Genomic DNA, 23,409 nt, shown 5'->3' with positions numbered 1-23,409 from the left:
GTGATAAGATGCTGATAGTGGGACTAGACACTATAATCTATCACTAAGATTCCTGCATGAACTATTTGGCTGGACTATTGGTATTGGCTGGATGGCTAGTCATGTCGGGATGACCATTGACAGCTGGACTGTAATAGTGTGGCAGTATTATGGGTTGGATCCAACCGATCCAGCATGAACCCCATATGCCCTGACTTACAGGCCTGAAGGCCATGCATGCGGGGGTGCCTTACGCCCACTGGACTGCCTAAAATTGAGGGAATACTCCCCCAATGTGTACATAGAAGTGATGTAAAAAGGGGCAAAATTTGGCCAGATGTAAGGAGTTGCATTGTCTCCTGTTGCAGATGTTCCATTTGTTCTAATAACAGCTGAACCTTTCCTGTACCATCTCCATTCCCAGAGATATCTGTAGACGTGGGTTGCACCTGACAAACTTGGGGGGGGGGGGGGAAGGACTCCAGTGTCAAAAGGTTTGCCATGGAAGTAGATTGGGATTATGGCTGAGGATATTGGTGCTGTCCTTCCTTGATTTCTACCTCCTTTCTTTCTGTTTGGCTGCTTTTTGTAATACTGCTGTATAAGTGTTCTCTGACCATGTCCTGCAAATTTAACAAGGTGATGCCGAAGTACATTTGATACATATAATGCAGGGGGCATAATTATCTTCCCTTGCCTTGAATTTCTTGCACTTAGACAAAAATTAAAGCGGAAACTAGTAATGTATTTGAAATGACTAGTTGCTAATGATGCTTATATCAGGTACAATTTGCACAAGTACAATATACAAAGAAATTTAAGCCACAGTACATGAAAGCATAACAGAGGTCTACCAACATTCTCTCCAATGTACATGTTGCGAATGTAAACAACTTCCCCTTACACCCACCACTCTCCTTAAGTTCATAGTATCTGTAGAATGCCCCCTTTGCACATTTCTTTCAACTGGTAATTTTTCACAAAGTGATTCCCATATTAAATTTATAAACTATGAAAAAATTAACTAATTGTAACTAATTGGCCAAGTGATAAGACCTTGGTAAACACATTAAACAATGAAATCTGACACTAAAGTTGATTGTAATGCTGGAATATCAAAACTCAAAATGTTATGCAGTACAAATAAATATCCCCCATTACTGTGCCCCCACCAATAAACTTGTGTAAAATTCACCTATAATGAGAAAAAGTGACATATTTGTTTTTGAATATAACATTTAAAAAAAAGGTGAATTTGTATTTTAATATCCAGAAATAAAACAAATTTCAGACATGTAGCAAGTATGATTCTTATGTTTTTTAACCCTGCATATGAATGTCTGTTTACAACTATCAATTCTAAACTCACATTTTCTTTTGCCAAGTGGACTCGGTCTAACGGAACAAATGGGACTAACACTTCTGAAAGAAACAAGGATGTAGATAATACTCCTGACACTTTTTTAATATATATTCCTACCAGGATACATCATATCTGAGTACAAAAAATATTATGCAACTGAAAACAAGAAAACAAAGGTTACATGTTACATAGTTCATGGCCTGTATTTGTTATTACTATCTTAACAGCACATTATTCTTTGCAAAACCATAACAGATTTTAATTTTTACTGATTTCGTTATTAAAAAATCTACACCAACTTGAAATGTGTGTACAGTGTATACTGATGCCACTGTCAAAACTGAAGAACACTAGTTCAAGATGCAGGATGAAACTTTTAAAAGAAAAACACTGGCCATAACTACAAAAAGTATAATAAAGCAGAACTTTCTTGATAATCAACTTTAAACGGTTTGAATTCGTTAAGTCCAACAAAAGTTGAAGAGTAGAAACAAAAATTGTAACATGTATATGGACATATGATCAACACTGTTTCCTCCACAGAGATAAGAAAATTTTACACATATCACTCCGAAGCTGTATTTGATGAATGAATGGTAAAAAACCCACCATACATTGTGCACACAAATTAACCTTGCATTTGATGCTCTTTCTTGACACATGCAAAGCAGTTAGTAGTGAAGAAAAGAAAAATAATCATTGTATAAAATTAAAATGATTTCAATGGAATAAAGTATTTTTTTATCCAGATTTTCACAAAAATTCATTATTTCAATCTTACCTTAAGAAAGTTTTTCTTGTTGGACTTGGACTTGGACTAGGGGTAAATGAATTATTCTTTACTGGTATCTGCATGGACGGGGAAAAACACTGCTGAAAAAGAAATGTATTTACACAAATCTAATTAATTTAACATTGTGAAATTAGTGGTTTCTGTTTGAAATCTACATTCCATCACATGTGCTTAAGTTGATAGGATTCAAGAACAAGACAGGTGTAATTTCAAACAAATTTAATAAAGAAAAAAATGTTTTTATGTTAACATATATATATATGTGTGTATATATATATATATATATATATATATATATATATATATATATATATATATATATATATATATAATAATAATAATCACAGTATCAGAATCTTCATCGGCCAATGTATGTGGGAAAGCTTGCCAGTAGCTTCTCGTGGGTCAGTGGTTCTTTCTGGGGTTTTCCCAGGTTCTTCCTCCACCATTAATACTGTTCGCCATGTATAGCCTATCGTGTGCTGAAAAATGGCGTTAAACCATACAACAACAACAAAAATCTTCATTGCTAGATCACAATGAGCTGTCAGCATCAGAAAATCTGGATCAATATGAGACACGTAGTATCAAGTCATAATCTAGATTTTTTTTATATGGACAATAAGGGAAGATCTCGCAATCAAAAGTGCATTACAGTGATAATGATATATCTTATATACCAATCAATTTTGTCATTTTTATATTGGAACCACATCACTGTTAACAATGATAAACTTCCATAAATGGCTTGTATTGTATGGTGATGTTCTGGTACTCAATTACTGAATATGATCTAGTTTCAGATGAACTTTTTAGCTATATAATCTATTTTTAAAAAAATGAATAGATGGTTTCTTTTTATTGTTATAGTGCTAAAAATCAAGGTTTGGACCTTTCAGATATTTTACATATAACACAAAGTTGTTGAGAGAGCTTTGTTTGCTGTCTGTGTTGGCATTCCATCACATGGGGTGCAGCTATTGTACAAATGAAACCTCAAGGAAATAACAGTTCTAACATTATTCAAGGGTATGGTAAAATGGAATCAGAAAACAATAGTATTGTTTTCCTCCTTGAAGGTAATGATGGTAAAATTCTGGCTCTTTCTGATATTGCTCAATTGGCCTAAAAAATTTACCATTTCACTAAGCAGACTTCTGTGGTATTTTAAGAACATAACAAGAATCCCAAGTGGACCTGATATCACTCAGTTTCTTTACAAAGCTTAATAGTTTATCATTTCACTATGCATGTTTATGTGGCATTGTAAAAATATACCCCTATGTAATGTGTGATGTGATTTGGATTTTTAACATAGCCTTAACAATTTTTCAGTCATACTGCTACAATGTTGGCAGTGTGGCAGTTTATAGTTATGTCTAGCACTGGGGCATCATGCCGCAGACATGTAGCAGGATTCCCACCCAGTCACATTATCCTATGTAAGCTATCTCCCAAAACTGTATATTATGTTGATTTTACATATTTTTTTTTATATAATCTGATAAAAATTCTAAATACATGTATAAGGCATTCCAATTCTGCATGGGCTCAATTGTGTCCAAGGTCTTGATGTTGTAAGCCTATTTACCAGCTTGTACTAAAATTGAAAAAGAAATATTGTCTCTAGATATAGAGACAACAATCCAGTGAAAGATCATCTCACTAATCTCACTTATTATATAACCATTCTAAGAGAATGAGGACATATAAAGTTGTTTTCTCCCACATAGTTGGAGGAAAATACAAACAAAATTCAGTCTCCAAAGTTGCAACAAAATTCAGCCTGAGACAACTATCATCTTGCCAAGATTACAAAGAGGATAAGGCTACTCATAGGAAAATGAAAATGAACAAATTAAAAAGTTTAATAAACATCTCTGTGATATGTTCCACCTTCAATAACTTGATGGCCACATACCAATCATTTCAGAAGATTGGAAATTTGAGTTTTATGCCATTGGTAGCAATTGTAAGAATAAGCTTTCATCCCGCAAAAAGGCAAGATTCACGGTACGATCAACATGCTTCAATCACTTTGGAAAATGCAACAATCTATCAGATTCCATTGCATTTATTCAGGTTTGGTGGCTGACTCCCTTTAATAAATGGTGCTTTGTTGTTAATGAAGATTGTAGTCAGCTTGCTTTGACGAATGGTGCATGTATTATTAAAGCTGCCTTGAAAGGACAACTTTGGAGGACCAAACGAACGCTCAGTTTGTCCTTGTGGCAGCAACATAGTAACAATAGGCCCAGAACTTTCCATTTTTGTCAACCTAGGCGGCTTGTTGACACAAGTGCTACCCACTTATATCAACATCACTTATGTTGATGAAAATACAAAGTCTGGGTCCTGTTGTCTATTAATACTACCAAATCTGTCGTGCTTATGACAATGTCGAGATAAAAAAAATAATGCACGTGTGGACAGAAGCCCTTAGTCCCAAGTGAACAAATTCTTAGTTTTGTTATCATTTATGTCAACAAGGTGCCAGTTCTGACTCAGCCTTCCCGAAAGCCGTCAGTCCGTCGGATATGACTGACAAATTTTTACCCGGACCGACAGTTTATTAGTCGGCATCGGACCGACTGTCCGGCAGTTTTCTCACTCTGCACCGCTCGAGTAGTCGTTCTTGAATCCAGTTTGTTAAACAGATTTTCATTGGTTACAAGCTTTTGAGCGATCCAATCACTACGCCTGTTATAAACAGTTATGCGGCTCACCTGTCATCATGGCATCGTTGAAATATTACGACGGAGCGAAACCAGGGAAAAAAAGAAAACTGTCTTATGAAGAATTGAAAGAAAAGAAAAAGGATTATGAAAAACATAGGGTTGAAAGAACCTTTAATGATAAATGGAAAGAAAACAGAGACTGGTTAATATTTGATGAAATAAAGCAAGTTATGCAGTGTGCCATGTGTCTCAGTTTCTACGGCGAGAAAGCGAGGTCTGATGAAAATTTGTGAAACACAAACGCGTTTATCGTCGGATGTACAAATTTTAGAATGTCAACAATAAATGATCATGAACTTTCCAAGTCCCACAAAAAAGCATCAGAGTTTGTTTCAGGCAGACAGAAAACTGCTCAGGAAAAACTAGGATCAGAAGCCGGCAAAGCACTTAGGCAATTAAAGGCAGCTGAAAAAAGTAGATTAGTGCATTTGTTCAGAAATGCACACGCAGTAGCCAAAAATAGTCGTCCACTATCAGATTATACATGGCTGTGTGAAATTGACAAAGCTAAACAATTAGACATAGGCAGTACATATATTAATGACAAAGCAGCTGCAGATTTCATACACAGTATAGCACAGACAGAGAAGCAAAAAACTGTCAATCTTATAGAGTATAATCCATTTTTTGCCTTTATGATGGATGGAAGTACAGATATCTCAGGAGATGAACAGGAGACCATATACATAAGAACTGCAATGAAAGGTGTTGTTAAAGAAAGGTTCCTGAACATCAGCACTCCAAACTCAACAAAGTCTCTGGATCTCTTTGAGAATGTTATGCAGGTCTTCAAGGAGAACAACATCAATGAAAGTATGATTCATTATAAAAGTTTAACAAATTCTGTAAATTTGATTAAATAAGATCAGATTTTTTTAAATTCTACAAAGCAATGATTAAATTTGGTAAAGTGATAATTATTAATAGGTACATTAAAAAACTATTCCAAGAATAAATTAAATTCCTTTATTTGATTCAAGTTAAGATAAATGTTTTTTTGTACAGATTATTATTATAAAAGTTAGTTTTTTGTTGTTGTTGTTGTTGGGCTTAACGCCATTTTTCAGCACTCGATAGGCTATACATGGCGGCCAGTATTAATGGTGGAGGAAGAATCCGGGAAAACCCTGGAAAGAACCACCGACCCTCGAGAAGCTACTGGCAAGCTTTCTCACATACCCACATTGGCCGAATCCGAGACTCGAACCTACGCAGACAGAGGTGAGATGGCAGTGATCCGTAGCGGAGAGCGCTTTAGACCACTCGGCCACTCGGGGCCCCTGTTAGTTTTTTGTGTTTACAGAAAAACTAATCGCTTTGGGTAGTGATGAAGCCTCCAATATGACAGGAAAACAGTCAGGCTTATCAACGTTGTTGAGGGAATGAGTAAACCCAGAGCTGGTCAATGTGCACTGTCTTTGTCATCACCTTGAAATTGCCTTCAGAGATGTTGTTAAGAAAGTAAAACTATATGAAAAACTTATGACACTCCTTATTGGACTCTATTATTTCTACAAGAAAAGTTACAAAAACAAAAAAGGGCTAAAAACATCCATTGAAGCTATGGGAAAAGGTGTATATCCAACGAAAGTCACTGGTACAAGATGGCTGCCTCATTTATTCAGAGCTATTTTTGCATTCTTGAAGACCTACAGAGCACTGGAAGCTCACTTGTCAACAGCAAGCAATGGCAATACCAAAGCCGAAGGTCTTCTGAAGCTGATGATCGACAAACAGTTGATGATTTTTGTATTGTTTCTACAAGTAAGTATCATTCTTAGCATATTAAGAAAAATCATTCAATTAAAATATGTTTAGATTCTGGACTGATAATAAAATTATCCTCTGCTTTATTGCAGTACACTGTTCCTTTATGATAATTATAGCCAAAAAATTGTAAATTGTTGTAAAACTGTGTCTGTTCTTTTTAGGATGCTTTGGAGCCATCAATGAGACTTTCACTGAAGTTGCAGAAACCAGAAATGACATTATCAGACAGTTTATGTTGGGTGGAGTCTACTATTGAGCTACTGTCAGAAAAAAAAGAGAAGTATGTATAGCATATTTGGTGAAAGTGCTTCTGTAGAATGTGAATGTAGTGTTCTGTTTATAAACTGTCAGATATTTGATCACCTTTACACATATAAAAATTTTAATTGCTGAAAATTGTTAGAAATTTAAGAATATTCCTTAACCTGAAGTTTGCAGTCTGTCAAGAGTACCATTTGCATGAATATTTTTTAGGACCTGTGAAGCTGTGAATCAGCTTGTTGTTTCTGGAAAATTTGAAGGAATTGCTTTGAAAGGGGCTACTCCAGCAATGAAATATGCAGCTGAAATTCTGCAATGTTTATGTGATGCCATCAAGGAGAGATTCCAGACTGAAGCCAAAAATGTTGTAAATGCTACAAAAATTCTCAGTTTCGGAAGTTGGCCTCTGGCAGGAAGCTCAGAATTTAAAGGTCTATTTTTGCTGCAGTTGAAAATTTCTACAGTTGACAATGTCTTGCACAGTTTGTATAGCTGTTCAGTTTTGTTGTTACTTGCATGTGTTTGCCTTTCTACAGTTGGCAGTGTCTTGCACAGATGGTTTATAGCTGTTCAGTTTTGTTGTTTTTTGCATGTGTTTGCCTTTGATGCTGCTTTATTGGTTGTCACTGTTGTGACAAAATTCAGTTTGTGTTTGCATTTTTGCTTGTTTTATTTTTGTTTGTGTTTCATTTTGTCACACAATTGACAGATTTATGAACATGAGCATGTTATGAAGAACTGCTCTACACTATCGCAACAACATGGTTCTTTTGTGTTAACCACTTATTGAAATGGAGTGAAGGAATGTACAGGTATAAAATGTGTGGGTTCACATATGTAAGAACTGTTTTTTTTTCTTTTAAAGATTATGGAAATGAAGATGTGAAACTGGTTTACCACCATTTCCAAAAGAGCCTGTCACAAGTGGTTCCTGGCATTTCTGCAGACAGTTTGGTCAATGAATGGAACCTTCTAAAGAAACTGGTTAAAAGAAAGTAAGTAATGCTGTTCTAAGTATAATTAAGGTTTGTAATAACAATAATTCATCCTTATCGTTTTGAATCAAGGAAGCTGAGTTAAAAGAATAAGATGGTTTTTCTCATTTATTAGTTTATCAGGCTTACATAATATTTAGATCTTGAATTTTCCACTTTATCAATCAGTGTTTATTTATCTTTTAATTACTCTTTGTATTACAGTGATAAAAGGTTTGTTTCAACTATTCCAGGTTTGGTGATATTACATCTCTTTCATGGAGTACTGTGTTCAGGCAGACTACAGATCTCAGCGAGATAATGCTGCTAATTGACCTGATGCTGACTGTACCATCAATCAGTGTAACCTGCGAGACAACATTTTCTCAGCTGAAGCTGTTAAAAACTTGTAGACGATCTCGTTTGGGAACTTCCCTATTGAGTGACCTGATGATGGTGAAGCTTGAATCCCCAGAAATTGCTGAATTCAACCCTGAAAGTGCTACTGACATTTGGCTGGTAAGCATTATATGTTCAACTATAAATTGCAAAGTACTAAAAGCAAATAAAAGTATGTAAAAATGTGCAGAATAATTGACATTATACAAAATGATGCAGTTTTCTTTTTAAAGGACAGGAAACCATCAAAGAAACACACATGTTGAATATTTTGTAAATTTCTGTGTTTGAACATTTAGTTTTTGGATTTGGATTAAATTTTGTGGCAGGTGCATTTGAAAAATGCTCATGTTCCTAATGGTTCTGTAAATTTCAACAATTTCAGGCTGAGTCTGTGATGGAAAGAAAACTTACATACAAGAGAAAGAACAAGAAGGAAACAGTCTCAGAACCTCAAACATCACAGGAAGTTATCACACTGTCTGACACTGAACAAGTCTCTGAGGCTACTGATGATTCCATCAGGGAACCAGTTGATACACAACCATCGACATCACATGTAACAGTTGTTGTTGAAACATCAGTTCCCTCTGGGTCTGTCATGGAAGACCAAGACTTAACCCAGCCTCAAATTGCCGAAGTGGCTGAAACGGTTTCAGCTATTGATAGTGTATATATGTCACTCGAGATGGAAATAAATAAGCTATGCGATGATGATGATATTAACTTGGACATTGAGGAAGAATGTTTAGACTGTCAAGATGAACTTGACAATTTTGATAAACTGATCATGTTTACAACAGACTATCAGTGAATTTGACTTAACTTTACTTGATTAACATGTGTTATTTACACTTAGAAAATAGAAAACAAAACACGTTACAAAATACCTCAATTTTGTTATATTTTGTCGGTCTGACAGATTTTTTTCCGGTATGACAGATTTTCAGGTTTTGTCAGACCGAATGTCTGACACTTTTTTTTAGCTTTCGGGAAGTCTGCTGACTTATACTATGCACTACAATTATTTGATGATGCCAACAAGCTTTAATGCTGCCGTTGCATCAATAAATGGGCATACGTTTGGTCCTGGTTTTCAGTGACTTCAATAGCATGTGCACTCTTCATCAAAACAAGCCAGTTACAATCTAGTATAAAACTAGTGGACCCTTCATCAAAACAAGCCAGTTTCGATCTTGTATAAAACTAGTGGACCCTTCGACAAAACAAGCCAGTTACAATCTTGTATAAAACTAGTGGACCCTTCATCAAAACATGCCAGTTACAATCTTGTATAAAGCCAGTGGACCCTTCATCAAAACAAGCCAATTACAATCTTGTATAAAACCAGTGAACCCTTCATCAAAACAAGCCAGTTACAATCTTGTATAAAACTAGTGGACCCTTCATCAAAACAAGCCAGTTACAATCTTGTATAAAACTAGTGGACCCTTCATCAAAACAAGCCAGTTACAATCTTGTATAAAACCAGTGGACCCTTCATCAAAACAAGCCAGTTACAATCTTGTATAAAACCAGTGGACCCTTCATCAAAACAAGCCAGTTACAATCTTGCATAAAACTAGTGGACCCTTCATCAAAACAAGCCAGTTACAATCTTGCATAAAGCTAGTGGACCCTTCATCAAAACAAGCCAGTTACAATCTTGCATAAAGCCAGTGGACCCTTCATCAAAACAAGCCAGTTACAATCTTGTATAAAACCAGCAGACCATTCATCAAAAACAAGCCAGTTACAATCTTGTATAATGCCAGTGGACCATTCATCAAAAACAAGCCAGTTACAATCTTGTATAAAACTAGTAAACCCTTCATCAAAACAAGCCAGTTACAATCTTGTATAAAACCAGTGGACCATTCATCAAAACAAGCCCGTTACAATCTTGTATAAAACCAGTAGACCATTCATCAAAAACAAGCCAGTTACAATCTTGTATAAAACCAGTAGACCATTCATCAAAAACAAGCCAGTTACAATCTTGTATAAAACTAGTGGACCCTTCATCAAAACAAGCCAGTTACAATCTTGTATAAAACCAGTGGACCCTTCATCAAAACAAGCCAGTTACAATCTTGTATAAAACTAGTGGACCCTTCATCAAAACAAGCCAGTTACAATCTTGTATAAAACCAGTGGACCCTTCATCAAAACAAGCCAGTTACAATCTTGTATAAAACTAGTGGACCCTTCATCAAAACAAGCCAGTTACAATATTGTATAAAGTCAGTGGACCCTTCATCAAAACAAGCCAGTTACAATCTTGTATAATGCCAGTGGACCCTTCATCAAAACAAGCCAGTTACAATCTTGTATAAAACCAGTGGACCCTTCATCAAAACAAGCCAGTTACAATCTTGTATAAAACTAGTGGACCCTTCATCAAAACAAGCCAGTTACAATCTTGTATAAAACTAGTGGACCCTTCATCAAAACATGCCAGTTACAATCTTGTATAAAGCCAGTGGACCCTTCATCAAAACAAGCCAGTTACAATCTTGTATAAAACCAGTGAACCCTTCATCAAAACAAGCCAGTTACAATCTTGTATAAAACTAGTGGACCCATCATCAAAACAAGCCAGTTTCAATCTTGTATAAAACTAGTGGACCCTTCATCAAAACAAGCCAGTTACAATCTTGCATAAAACTAGTGGACCCTTCATCAAAACAAGCCAGTTACAATCTTGTATAAAACCAGTGGACCCTTCATCAAAACAAGCCAGCTACAATCTTGTATAAAACTAGTGGACACTTCATCAAAACAAGCCAGTTACAATCTTGTATAAAACCAGTGGACCCTTCATCAAAACAAGCCAGTTACAATCTTGTATAAAGCCAGTGGACCCTTCATCAAAACAAGCCAGTTACAATCTTGTATAAAGCCAGTGGACCCTTCATCAAAACAAGCCAGTTACAATCTTGTATAAAACCAGTGGACCCTTCATCAAAACAAGCCAGTTACAATCTTGTATAAAACTAGTGGACCCTTCATCAAAACAAGCCAGTTACAATCTTGCATAAAACTAGTGGACCCTTCATCAAAACAAGCCAGTTACAATCTTGCATAAAGCTAGTGGACCCTTCATCAAAACAAGCCAGTTACAATCTTGCATAAAGCCAGTGGACCCTTCATCAAAACAAGCCAGTTACAATCTTGTATAAAACCAGCAGACCATTCATCAAAAACAAGCCAGTTACAATCTTGTATAATGCCAGTGGACCATTCATCAAAAACAAGCCAGTTACAATCTTGTATAAAACTAGTAAACCCTTCATCAAAACAAGCCAGTTACAATCTTGTATAAAACCAGTGGACCATTCATCAAAACAAGCCCGTTACAATCTTGTATAAAACCAGTAGACCATTCATCAAAAACAAGCCAGTTACAATCTTGTATAAAACCAGTAGACCATTCATCAAAAACAAGCCAGTTACAATCTTGTATAAAACTAGTGGACCCTTCATCAAAACAAGCCAGTTACAATCTTGTATAAAACCAGTGGACCCTTCATCAAAACAAGCCAGTTACAATCTTGTATAAAACTAGTGGACCCTTCATCAAAACAAGCCAGTTACAATCTTGTATAAAACCAGTGGACCCTTCATCAAAACAAGCCAGTTACAATCTTGTATAAAACTAGTGGACCCTTCATCAAAACAAGCCAGTTACAATATTGTACAAAGTCAGTGGACCCTTCATCAAAACAAGCCAGTTACAATCTTGTATAATGCCAGTGGACCCTTCATCAAAACAAGCCAGTTACAATCTTGTATAAAACCAGTGGACCCTTCATCAAAACAAGCCAGTTACAATCTTGTATAAAACTAGTGGACCCTTCATCAAAACAAGCCAGTTACAATCTTGTATAAAACTAGTGGACCCTTCATCAAAACATGCCAGTTACAATCTTGTATAAAGCCAGTGGACCCTTCATCAAAACAAGCCAGTTACAATCTTGTATAAAACCAGTGAACCCTTCATCAAAACAAGCCAGTTACAATCTTGTATAAAACTAGTGGACCCATCATCAAAACAAGCCAGTTTCAATCTTGTATAAAACTAGTGGACCCTTCATCAAAACAAGCCAGTTACAATCTTGTATAAAACTAGTGGACCCTTCATCAAAACAAGCCAGTTACAATCTTGCATAAAACTAGTGGACCCTTCATCAAAACAAGCCAGCTACAATCTTGTATAAAACCAGTGGACCCTTCATCAAAACAAGCCAGCTACAATCTTGTATAAAACTAGTGGACACTTCATCAAAACAAGCCAGTTACAATCTTGTATAAAACCAGTGGACCCTTCATCAAAACAAGCCAGTTACAATCTTGTATAAAGCCAGTGGACCCTTCATCAAAACAAGCCAGTTACAATCTTGTATAAAGCCAGTGGACCCTTCATCAAAACAAGCCAGTTACAATCTTGTATAAAACCAGTGGACCCTTCATCAAAACAAGCCAGTTACAATCTTGTATAAAACTAGTGGACCCTTCATCAAAACAAGCCAGTTACAATCTTGCATAAAGCTAGTGGACCCTTCATCAAAACAAGCCAGTTACAATCTTGCATAAAGCTAGTGGACCCTTCATCAAAACAAGCCAGTTACAATCTTGTATAAAACCAGCAGACCATTCATCAAAAACAAGCCAGTTACAATCTTGTATAATGCCAGTGGAGCATTCATCAAAAACAAGCCAGTTACAATCTTGTATAAAACTAGTGGACCCTTCATCAAAACAAGCCAGTTACAATCTTGTATAAAACCAGTGGACCATTCATCAAAACAAGCCCGTTACAATCTTGTATAAAACCAGTAGACCATTCATCAAAAACAAGCCAGTTACAATCTTGTATAAAACCAGTAGACCATTCATCAAAAACAAGCCAGTTACAATCTTGTATAAAACTAGTGGACCCTTCATCAAAACAAGCCAGTTACAATCTTGTATAAAACTAGTGGACCCTTCATCAAAACAAACCAGTTACAATCTTGTATAAAGCCAGCGGACCCTTCATCAAAACAAGCCAGTTACAATCTTGTATAAAACTAGTGGACCCTTCGTCAAAACAAGCCAGTTACAATCTTGTATAAAACTAGTGGACCCTTCATCAAAACAAGCCAGTTACAATCTTGTATAAAACCAGTGGACCCTTCATCAAAACAAGCCAGTTACAATCTTGTATAAAACCAGTGGACCCTTCATCAAAACAAGCCAGTTACAATCTTGTATAAAACTAGTGGACCCTTCATCAAAACAAGCCAGTTACAATCTTGCATAAAACTAGTGGACCCTTCATCAAAACAAGCCAGTTACAATCTTGCATAAAGCTAGTGGACCCTTCATCAAAACAAGCCAGTTACAATCTTGCATAAAGCCAGTGGACCCTTCATCAAAACAAGCCAGTTACAATCTTGTATAAAACCAGCAGACCATTCATCAAAAACAAGCCAGTTACAATCTTGTATAATGCCAGTGGAGCATTCATCAAAAACAAGCCAGTTACAATCTTGTATAAAACTAGTGGACCCTTCATCAAAACAAGCCAGTTACAATCTTGTATAAAACCAGTGGACCATTCATCAAAACAAGCCCGTTACAATCTTGCATAAAACCAGTAGACCATTCATCAAAAACAAGCCAGTTACAATCTTGTATAAAACCAGTAGACCATTCATCAAAAACAAGCCAGTTACAATCTTGTATAAAACTAGTGGACCCTTCATCAAAACAAGCCAGTTACAATCTTGTATAAAACTAGTGGACCCTTCATCAAAACAAACCAGTTACAATCTTGTATAAAGCCAGCGGACCCTTCATCAAAACAAGCCAGTTACAATCTTGTATAAAACTAGTGGACCCTTCATCAAAACAAGCCAGTTACAATCTTGCATAAAACTAGTGGACCCTTCATCAAAACAAGCCAGTTACAATCTTGCATAAAGCTAGTGGACCCTTCATCAAAACAAGCCAGTTACAATCTTGCATAAAGCCAGTGGACCCTTCATCAAAACAAGCCAGTTACAATCTTGTATAAAACCAGCAGACCATTCATCAAAAACAAGCCAGTTACAATCTTGTATAATGCCAGTGGAGCATTCATCAAAAACAAGCCAGTTACAATCTTGTATAAAACTAGTGGACCCTTCATCAAAACAAGCCAGTTACAATCTTGTATAAAACCAGTGGACCATTCATCAAAACAAGCCCGTTACAATCTTATATAAAACCAGTAGACCATTCATCAAAAACAAGCCAGTTACAATCTTGTATAAAACCAGTAGACCATTCATCAAAAACAAGCCAGTTACAATCTTTTATAAAACTAGTGGACCCTTCATCAAAACAAGCCAGTTACAATCTTGTATAATGCCAGTGGACCCTTCATCAAAACAAGCAAGTTACAATCTTGTATAAAACTAGTGGACCCTTCATCAAAACAAGCCAGTTACAATCTTGTATAAAACTAGTGGACCCTTTATCAAAACAAGCCAGTTACAATCTTGTATAAAACTAGTGGACCCTTCATCAAAACAAGCCAGTTACAATTTTGTATAAAGTCAGTGGACCCTTCATCAAAACAAGCCAGTTACAATCTTGTATAAAACTAGTGGACCCTTCATCAAAACAAGCCAGTTACAATCTTGTATAAAACTAGTGGACCCTTCATCAAAACAAACCAGTTACAATCTTGTATAAAGCCAGCGGACCCTTCATCAAAACAAGCCAGTTACAATCTTGTATAAAACTAGTGGACCCTTCATCAAAACAAGCCAGTTACAATCTTGTATAAAACTAGTGGACCCTTTATCAAAACAAGCCAGTTACAATCTTGTATAAAACTAGTGGACCCTTCATCAAAACAAGCCAGTTACAATTTTGTATAAAGTCAGTGGACCCTTCATCAAAACAAGCCAGTTACAATCTTGTATAAAACTAGTGGACCCTTCATCAAAACAAGCCAGTTACAATCTTGTATAAAACTAGTGGACCCTTCATCAAAACAAACCAGTTACAATCTTGTATAAAGCCAGCGGACCCTTCATCAAAACAAGCCAGTTACAATCTTGTATAAAACTAGTGGACCCTTCATCAAAACAAGCCAGTTACAATCTTGTATAAAACTAGTGGACCCTTCATCAAAACAAGCCAGTTACAATCTTGTATAAAACCAGTGGACCCTTCATCAAAACAAGCCAGTTACAATCTTGTATAAAACCAGTGGACCCTTCATCAAAACAAGCCAGTTACAATCTTGTATAAAACTAGTGGACCCTTCATCAAAACAAGCCAGTTACAATCTTGCATAAAACTAGTGGACCCTTCATCAAAACAAGCCAGTTACAATCTTGCATAAAGCCAGTGGACCCTTCATCAAAACAAGCCAGTTACAATCTTGTATAAAACCAGCAGACCATTCATCAAAAACAAGCCAGTTACAATCTTGTATAATGCCAGTGGACCATTCATCAAAAACAAGCCAGTTACAATCTTGTATAAAACTAGTGGACCCTTCATCAAAACAAGCCAGTTACAATCTTGTATAAAACCAGTGGACCATTCATCAAAACAAGCCCGTTACAATCTTGTATAAAACCAGTAGACCATTCATCAAAAACAAGCCAGTTACAATCTTGTATAAAACCAGTAGACCATTCATCAAAAACAAGCCAGTTACAATCTTGTATAAAACTAGTGGACCCTTCACCAAAACAAGCCAGTTACAATCTTGTATAATGCCAGTGGACCCTTCATCAAAACAAGCAAGTTACAATCTTGTATAAAACTAGTGGACCCTTCATCAAAACAAGCCAGTTACAATCTTGTATAAAACTAGTGGACCCTTTATCAAAACAAGCCAGTTACAATCTTGTATAAAACTAGTGGACCCTTCATCAAAACAAGCCAGTTACAATCTTGTATAAAGTCAGTGGACCCTTCATCAAAACAAGCCAGTTACAATCTTGTATAAAACTAGTGGACCCTTCATCAAAACAAGCCAGTTACAATCTTGTATAAAACTAGTGGACCCTTCATCAAAACAAACCAGTTACAATCTTGTATAAAGCCAGCGGACCCTTCATCAAAACAAGCCAGTTACAATCTTGTATAAAACTAGTGGACCCTTCGTCAAAACAAGCCAGTTACAATCTTGTATAAAACTAGTGGACCCTTCATCAAAACAAGCCAGTTACAATCTTGTATAAAACCAGTGGACCCTTCATCAAAACAAGCCAGTTACAATCTTGTATAAAACTAGTGGACCCTTCATCAAAACAAGCCAGTTACAATCTTGTATAAAACCAGTGGACCCTTCATCAAAACAAGCCAGTTAAAATCTTGTATAAAACCAGTGGACCCTTCATCAAACAAGCCAGTTAAAATCTTGTATAAAACCAGTGGACCCTTCATTAAAAGAAGCCAGTTGCAAACTTGTAAAACAAACAATGAAATTTAACTGATTGTTTCATTTTCCAAAATTATCAGTGATTGGAACAAATTTATTATGCAAGTTTAATTTTCTGCAGAAAAAAATAACTTTATGTTTATGATGGCTTCCAAAGGCAGTTTAAAACAAAAATTAAATTAATAATCTCTTGAAACTAAATATCTGGTCACTGAGGAAGCTGAAGATATAGCATCTCACAAAGATGTGTGTGAGGCATTTTCTATGTACAATGGTTTGACCCGATTTTTTTCACTATCAAGTTCATAGTCAATATCAGATGAAGCACATGGTCAGTTGGAAAAGTTGCTGTGTATGATACAGTGAGAACAATGGTCAAGGCTAAAACAGAAGAAGTTTGCATAAAATTCAGAACTACTATTATCCCCCAAACCCACCCATTTTGCTAAAAGCATTTAATTGTCATAAAATTTTAAATAAATTCCATTTTAATCCTATGCACTGATTATGCTACAGATAACCTTATTTATATGCATTACTCTGCTTGTGTATTCTGTAATTTGTGAGTGTTTTACAAAATTTTAACTTAAATTATGCTTAACTAATTCAAAACTTGGTGACAGATTTTCATTTTCCTGTGAGTAGCCTCTTTCCCTTGGTAGCCTCATTAAGGTTACATATGTTGCTTCAGGCAGTCCAAAATCTTGGCCAATTTAAGTAAATGTATTATGTAAATACTGTAACATATATACATCCACATTCTGTTGGTGACAATGCATATCATAGTTAATTATTTAGTGATACGTGTTGCTTGGCAATGGATTACACAGTACATAAAATGAGACTACCATTTCTTTTTATAGATGTGTTTATACACTGTACATATTTTCTAATGGGATGTGACTAATACAGAAATTTTCTAACATGTCACATATACCCAATTTTGTGGGTTTTTCATGTCATGTACCGTATTTCATGCATTATGTATTTTATAACACAAAGGTAACACAAATGTAATCTGTCAACATACATGTGTATTTCAAACTTGTGTTGACTTTTGTTTTCATTTACTTTAATTTTCAATTATTTATTTTGTCAAAGTGTAAATCCTATGCACTGACTGGCATGTTACCCCTTACAGATGAATTTCACTTCGTCTTCTAAATTTTGATATTTTTTCAGCCCCGCCCTCAACACCTATCTTTACAGCTGCTTATGTTGACAGTATTACCTCGGGCTTGAGGATGTTAAACAGGTGGTACTGTACCAAAAATTCACTTGGACTCAAAGAATAATGAGCTAAAATGAATCTTCAGCCAAGTAGTTTCCAAATTTGAAAAATATTCAAATGTATAAAGTTTCATTTTTGTTATAATTAAAAATAACGTTCAATCCCTAACTGCAATATGAACAGGGTAATTTATTCAAGGTAAGTGATTTTTTTATGTTGATTCTCCAATTTCCTCTCAAACATAAGATAACTTTGGTTAAATGTATTTCTGGTAACTTATCAGACTAGAATTAAATATTCTGCAAACTTGGAGCAAACCATAAATGTGCAATGCCATTCTCTTATCACACAACATCTTTATACCATACAATTATGCACTGTTTTGCACACACATCTTTATGCCATACAACTGTGCACTGTCTTGTACACACATCTTTATGCCATACAATTGTGCACTGTCTTGTACACACATCTTTATGGCATACAATTGTGCATTGTCTTGTACACACATCTTTATGCCATACAACTGTGCACTGTCAAGTACACACATCTTTATGCCATACAACTGTGCACTGTCTTGTACACACATCTTTATGCCATACAATTGTGCACTGTCTTGTACACACATCTTTATGCCATACAACTGTGCACTGTCATGTACACACATCTTTATGCCATACAATTGTGCACTGTCATGTACACACATCTTTATGGCATACAATTGTGCATTGTCTTGCACACACATCTTTATGCCATACAATTGTGCATTGTCGTGCACACACATCTTTATGCCATACAATTGTGCATTGTCTTGTACACACATCTTTATGTCATACAAGTGTGCATTGTCTTGTACACACATCTTTATGCCATACAATTGTGCACTGTCTTGTACACACATCTTTATGCTATACAATTGTGTAGATACTTACTTTTCCCACTCTTGTAGGAGACTGAGCACCAGCTATCATAACTGGTGATGTGAAAATGTGCAGTGACTCGCTGAAAGATCTTGGTCGCCGAGGCACTTGTTCTGCAGACATGGGTTCATGGTCAACCTTGATGAAATGAGATTATCACATATTCACTATTTAAAATCACAGCAATGTACAGGCTGAGGCAAAGAGTTTCTGATACATTATGACTCGGTACCTCAGCGTCATGTATGTAACCACTTATTCGTATATGATACATTTTTAAACAGAGAAAGAGAAATGAACAATACAAGATTCACAAGCATACAGGACAAGCTTTTAGGACCTGGCACAAAATTGGGAAGCAATTCAAATTTAATAAAAGTAAAGACTATTTAAAATACATAAATAAAATTCTAAATTATTTAGTACAGAACAGGAATCATGCTATAACAATTCTTTATAGCACAGATATAAAATGGTCACAACGTGACTGTAAATGTTATTCTCTGATGTGCCTTACTGCAAAATACTACTCAAAACATTAGCCAAACCAACAAAGAGATAAAAAATAAATGTTCTTAAACAGCAATGACTAATATTCGTAAAGTAAAGGCTGTCTTTATCTCGTCTTTTAAATAATTTTATTGTAGTAAAATTAAAACTATGTTACACCCCCATTTTACCCACCACTACTAAAACGAAAACATCACATTTGTATCATTCTCCCATTACCATAGTTATGTATATAATGGGCTTAATTGTTATAGACCCAAAGTACTGCATTACAGTTGGATTCACCTTTATCACAGTGATGGGCTTGATAGTTATGGATCCCATGCAAATCATTACAGCAGAATTTCCCTGTATTTACATTAAAAGTACTATAAACAGAATTTTATTTGTTATTTTCTGACAATTTTCATAAAACATACTTTTTGTCATACTTATAATTCAAATTATGATGGAGTATTTCCTGCGATGGACACACACTTTTACCCAATTATAAAGACCTTGCATCTGTATCATGTACACAGCCTACTGTAACTGAATGGTATCAATATTTGTTTTATTCAGTGGCCAATTATAAAAACCTTGCATCCGTATCATGTACACAGCCTACTGTAACTGAATGGTATCAATACTTGTTTTATTCAGTGGCCAATTATGAAAACCTTGCATCCGTATCATGTACACAGCCTACTGTAACTGAATGGTATCAATATTTGTTTTATTCAGCAGCCAAATATAACTATAAATTACTTGAAAAAATATAATACTCACAATACTTACAAGAGAAAACTCTTCAACGGAGCTAGTTATTTCAATTGCAGAACGCACCTCTCTGTAACAGAATAAAGCAAGTAATCCAATAAATTGAGGGCACTAAATAGAAATAGTGCTAAGTATTTTCCAATTATGTTCCACAAAAAGGAAAGCAGTATATCAAAACTTTTTCCGGGAATGCATTATCATGATGAAAGTATACATGCAGTCACATAGCAAATAATCGTGCCTAAATAATGGCTATATTCTGTGATAATGTGAAAATGATTACATACACATAGCAGTAAAAATCAAGACATCAACAATGCCATCTAACTAAAGGCCAAGATTTCAAAGTAATCTGGTCAATCATACTGCTGCATGATCAAACAACCTAAAAAAATAGACAATGCATGTTTGGTCACTGTTACCTACTATATATGAGTAAACTGAATCTAACTCATCAAAGTGAATGGGCCTAACAAGTTCAAACAAATGTACATGCCACCATGTTACAGCAATGGAGCTAAATGAAAAAATGTCATTCTGAACTGTTGACAATCATGAACCCTATGTCCCACCTACAGTACACAAATTGTGGATTTTGGAAAAATCATACCATAGACATTTAATCAATCTATGAAGCACCATTGACATAGCATGGTGGTTGTCATGACTGTCCATGTTGGGGCACAATGTAAATGTTCAACTACAGCAGCAAGTGCAAAATGTTCTTCCAACTACACTACATGGTACTTACCTGGTGAAGGAACTACAGAAACCAGTGCAGAAGGCTCTTTCTACTACTGGTACATCACATGGTATGACTGTACTTCACTGTCAGTTGAACTACAGTAGCCAGTGCAGAAGGCTCTTTCTACTATTGGTACATTACATGGTACGACTGTACTTCACTGTCAGTTGAACTACAGTAGCCAGTGCAGAAGGCTCTTTCTGCTATTGGTACATCACATGGTACGACTGTACATGACTGTCAGTTGAACTACAGAAGCCAGTGCAGAAGGCTCTTTCTGCTATTGGTACATCACATGGTATGACTGTACTTCACTGTCAGTTGAACTACAGAAGCCAGTGCAGAAGGCTCTTTCTACTACTGGTACATCACATGGTACGACTGTACTTCACTGTCAGTTGAACTACAGTAGCCAGTGCAGAAGGCTCTTTCTACTACTGGTACATAACATGGTACGGCTGTACTTGACTGTCAGTGTAACTACTGTAGCCAGTGCAGAAGGCTCTTTCTACTACTGGTACATAACATGGTACGACTGTACTTCACTGTCAGTTGAACTACTGAAGTCAGTGTAGAAGGCTCTTTCTACTACTGGTACATCACATGGTATGACTGTACATGACTGTCAGTTGAACTACAGTAGCCAGTGCAGAAGGCTCTTTCTGCTATTGGTACATCACATGGTATGACTGTACATGACTGTCAGTTGAACTACAGAAGCCAGTGCAGAAGGCTCTTTCTGCTATTGGTACATCACATGGTACGACTGTACTTCACTGTCAGTTGAACTACAGTAGCCAGTACAGAAGGTTCTTTCTACTATTGGTACATCACATGGCATGACTGTACTTCAGTCAGTTGAACTACAGTAGCTAGTGCAGAAGGCTCTTATTAAGCAATACAGCATGCTTTTAATATTAAAGGACTCGCCTACTACAGCAGACTAACATACATGTATTACCCGAAATGAAAGATAAATAATTTTAAGCAAAGAATTCTATGAAAACATTGTGATACTTCCCAAACCATAAAATGTGTAATTGTAAAGTGATCTAATTATGGTGGCCGAGTTAGAGAAATTATACTTCAAAAAAAATGCATAAGTATCTGTGGGTTGGTACAAGAAAGAAGATGCTGAAGCTGTCTGAAATATGATAGCATAGACTATTCAATTAATAAAATAATCGACTATAAAAATGCATGGCTGTCTCTCCACCAAGTCATTATACTTTTACCTAATATTTTTATGAAGTTGGCACAAATAAAAACATATAAAAATGTCACTGAAAAACATGTACAAAAATATATAAAGACAGGTTTTAGCAATTAACCCAACAAAATGAAAACAATGCATGTACAGTCACCCAAATAACACTTATTCTTTGAGAACCAAAACTAAGTTCAAAGTCACCTGAGAAAGTTACAGAGTCAAATGCAGAGTTAAAAGCAATATTAATCAAAGGTTAAATGCTTACAAGTACTGTACATGGTACAAAGGTTAAATATTTACAAGTATTAAATAAATGTACTGTACATGGTACAAAGGTTAAATATTTACAAGTATTACAAGATAGAATAAAAGGTAAGACCAGTCAGTCTGTAATGGACAATAACAAATGTTTTTTGCTGTTTCTTATGTAGGAAACATCAGTCTAATCAACATACTTACAAATATAAAAGAAATGATTATTAATTAAATCAAGAGATCTCAAACTTGATGCATGTTCTACATAATTATGTCCTTAATTGTTTTCAAACCTACCAATTGTTCAGTGCCAGCTGGCCTGTGCTAAAGAAGAATTGTGGCTATTTCCCCATGACCTGTGAATTCTAATATATGAAAGCTCTCTATCTGTCTTTCCATTATGCAAAAGCACCTGTCATGATTATAGCAATGTGCCATGCAAAGCAAGATAGGTAAATGGAAGAAAGTTGAAGAATTGCTGTAATGGAATGAATTGTTTTGTTTATTTAAGTCTACAGCAAGCAGCTTAGAGATATGATTTTGTTTTGCAGTTAATAATTATATGTATAAGGTCCAGCCTTGGTGGTGATTTGGTGAAATACATGCTTTCAAAACTGACAAAAAGCTAAGTTCTCTTCACAATGCATTGTTTTTAGACCATTCTCACTATCCCCTTTGTTTCAATTCAATACATTTAATAATCCAAGTATAATGAAGACTTTTATGTCCATTTTAAAGATAAAGGTAAAAAGTTTGACAAAGTTGTATGCTATTTACCATATATACTCACTTATGAGTCTAACTGCAAACTGCACAGACCTGGATCAGCATCTCATAATGTGCCAGCGGATCTGAGTCTATGCTGTTTGTTCAGAGTAATCAGAAGAACAAACAACAAAATGCCTGATCTGCAGGTGCATTATGTTAAGGCAGATCGTGATCGTTGTTGTTTACAGTTTGACTCGACTTATAAGCGAGTATATACAGTAGTTAATTTAGGCACTAATTTGATGATCACAAACGCCATCCATTACATTCCTATCAACATAATTCCCACCAAAAATTCACGGA

The 23,409-nt window shown here is 35.7% G+C and overlaps 1 protein-coding gene and 1 pseudogene across 7 annotated transcripts in view; one reads left to right on the top strand and one right to left on the bottom strand.

Annotated features, from left to right (window-relative positions):
- LOC149798615 (P2R1A-PPP2R2A-interacting phosphatase regulator 1-like) overlaps window positions 1–23,409 on the bottom strand; it is an 83,688-nt gene that overhangs the window by 31,002 nt on the left and 29,277 nt on the right. For 3 of the 6 annotated variants that reach the window (XM_089957441.1, XM_089957445.1, XM_089957447.1), the window contains 4 exons: window positions 20,138–20,198; window positions 18,872–18,997; window positions 2,124–2,215; window positions 1,349–1,401 (listed from right to left, as the gene is read on the bottom strand). In XM_089957441.1, coding sequence (XP_089813567.1) covers window positions 1,349–1,401; window positions 2,124–2,215; window positions 18,872–18,997; window positions 20,138–20,198 — 332 coding nt within the window. The remainder of the gene's footprint in view (window positions 1–1,348; window positions 1,402–2,123; window positions 2,216–18,871; window positions 18,998–20,137; window positions 20,199–23,409) is intronic. The other 3 variants (XM_089957444.1, XM_089957446.1, XM_089957443.1) reach the window with 2 other exon arrangements.
- LOC149798616 (zinc finger protein 862-like) lies at window positions 4,789–9,147 on the top strand (annotated as a pseudogene). Its single transcript, XR_016420833.1, has 7 exons — window positions 4,789–5,686; window positions 6,177–6,637; window positions 6,805–6,923; window positions 7,118–7,335; window positions 7,770–7,899; window positions 8,133–8,397; window positions 8,663–9,147. The product of XR_016420833.1 is annotated as a zinc finger protein 862-like (transcript).

Source organism: Sinohyriopsis cumingii, chromosome 5 (genome assembly GCF_028554795.1).
Source record: "Sinohyriopsis cumingii isolate HCF-2022 chromosome 5, ASM2855479v2, whole genome shotgun sequence".
Taxonomy (NCBI): Eukaryota; Metazoa; Mollusca; class Bivalvia; order Unionida; family Unionidae; genus Sinohyriopsis; species Sinohyriopsis cumingii.
Note: the sequence above shows the minus strand (reverse complement) of the source record. Positions and strands in the feature narration are given on the sequence as shown.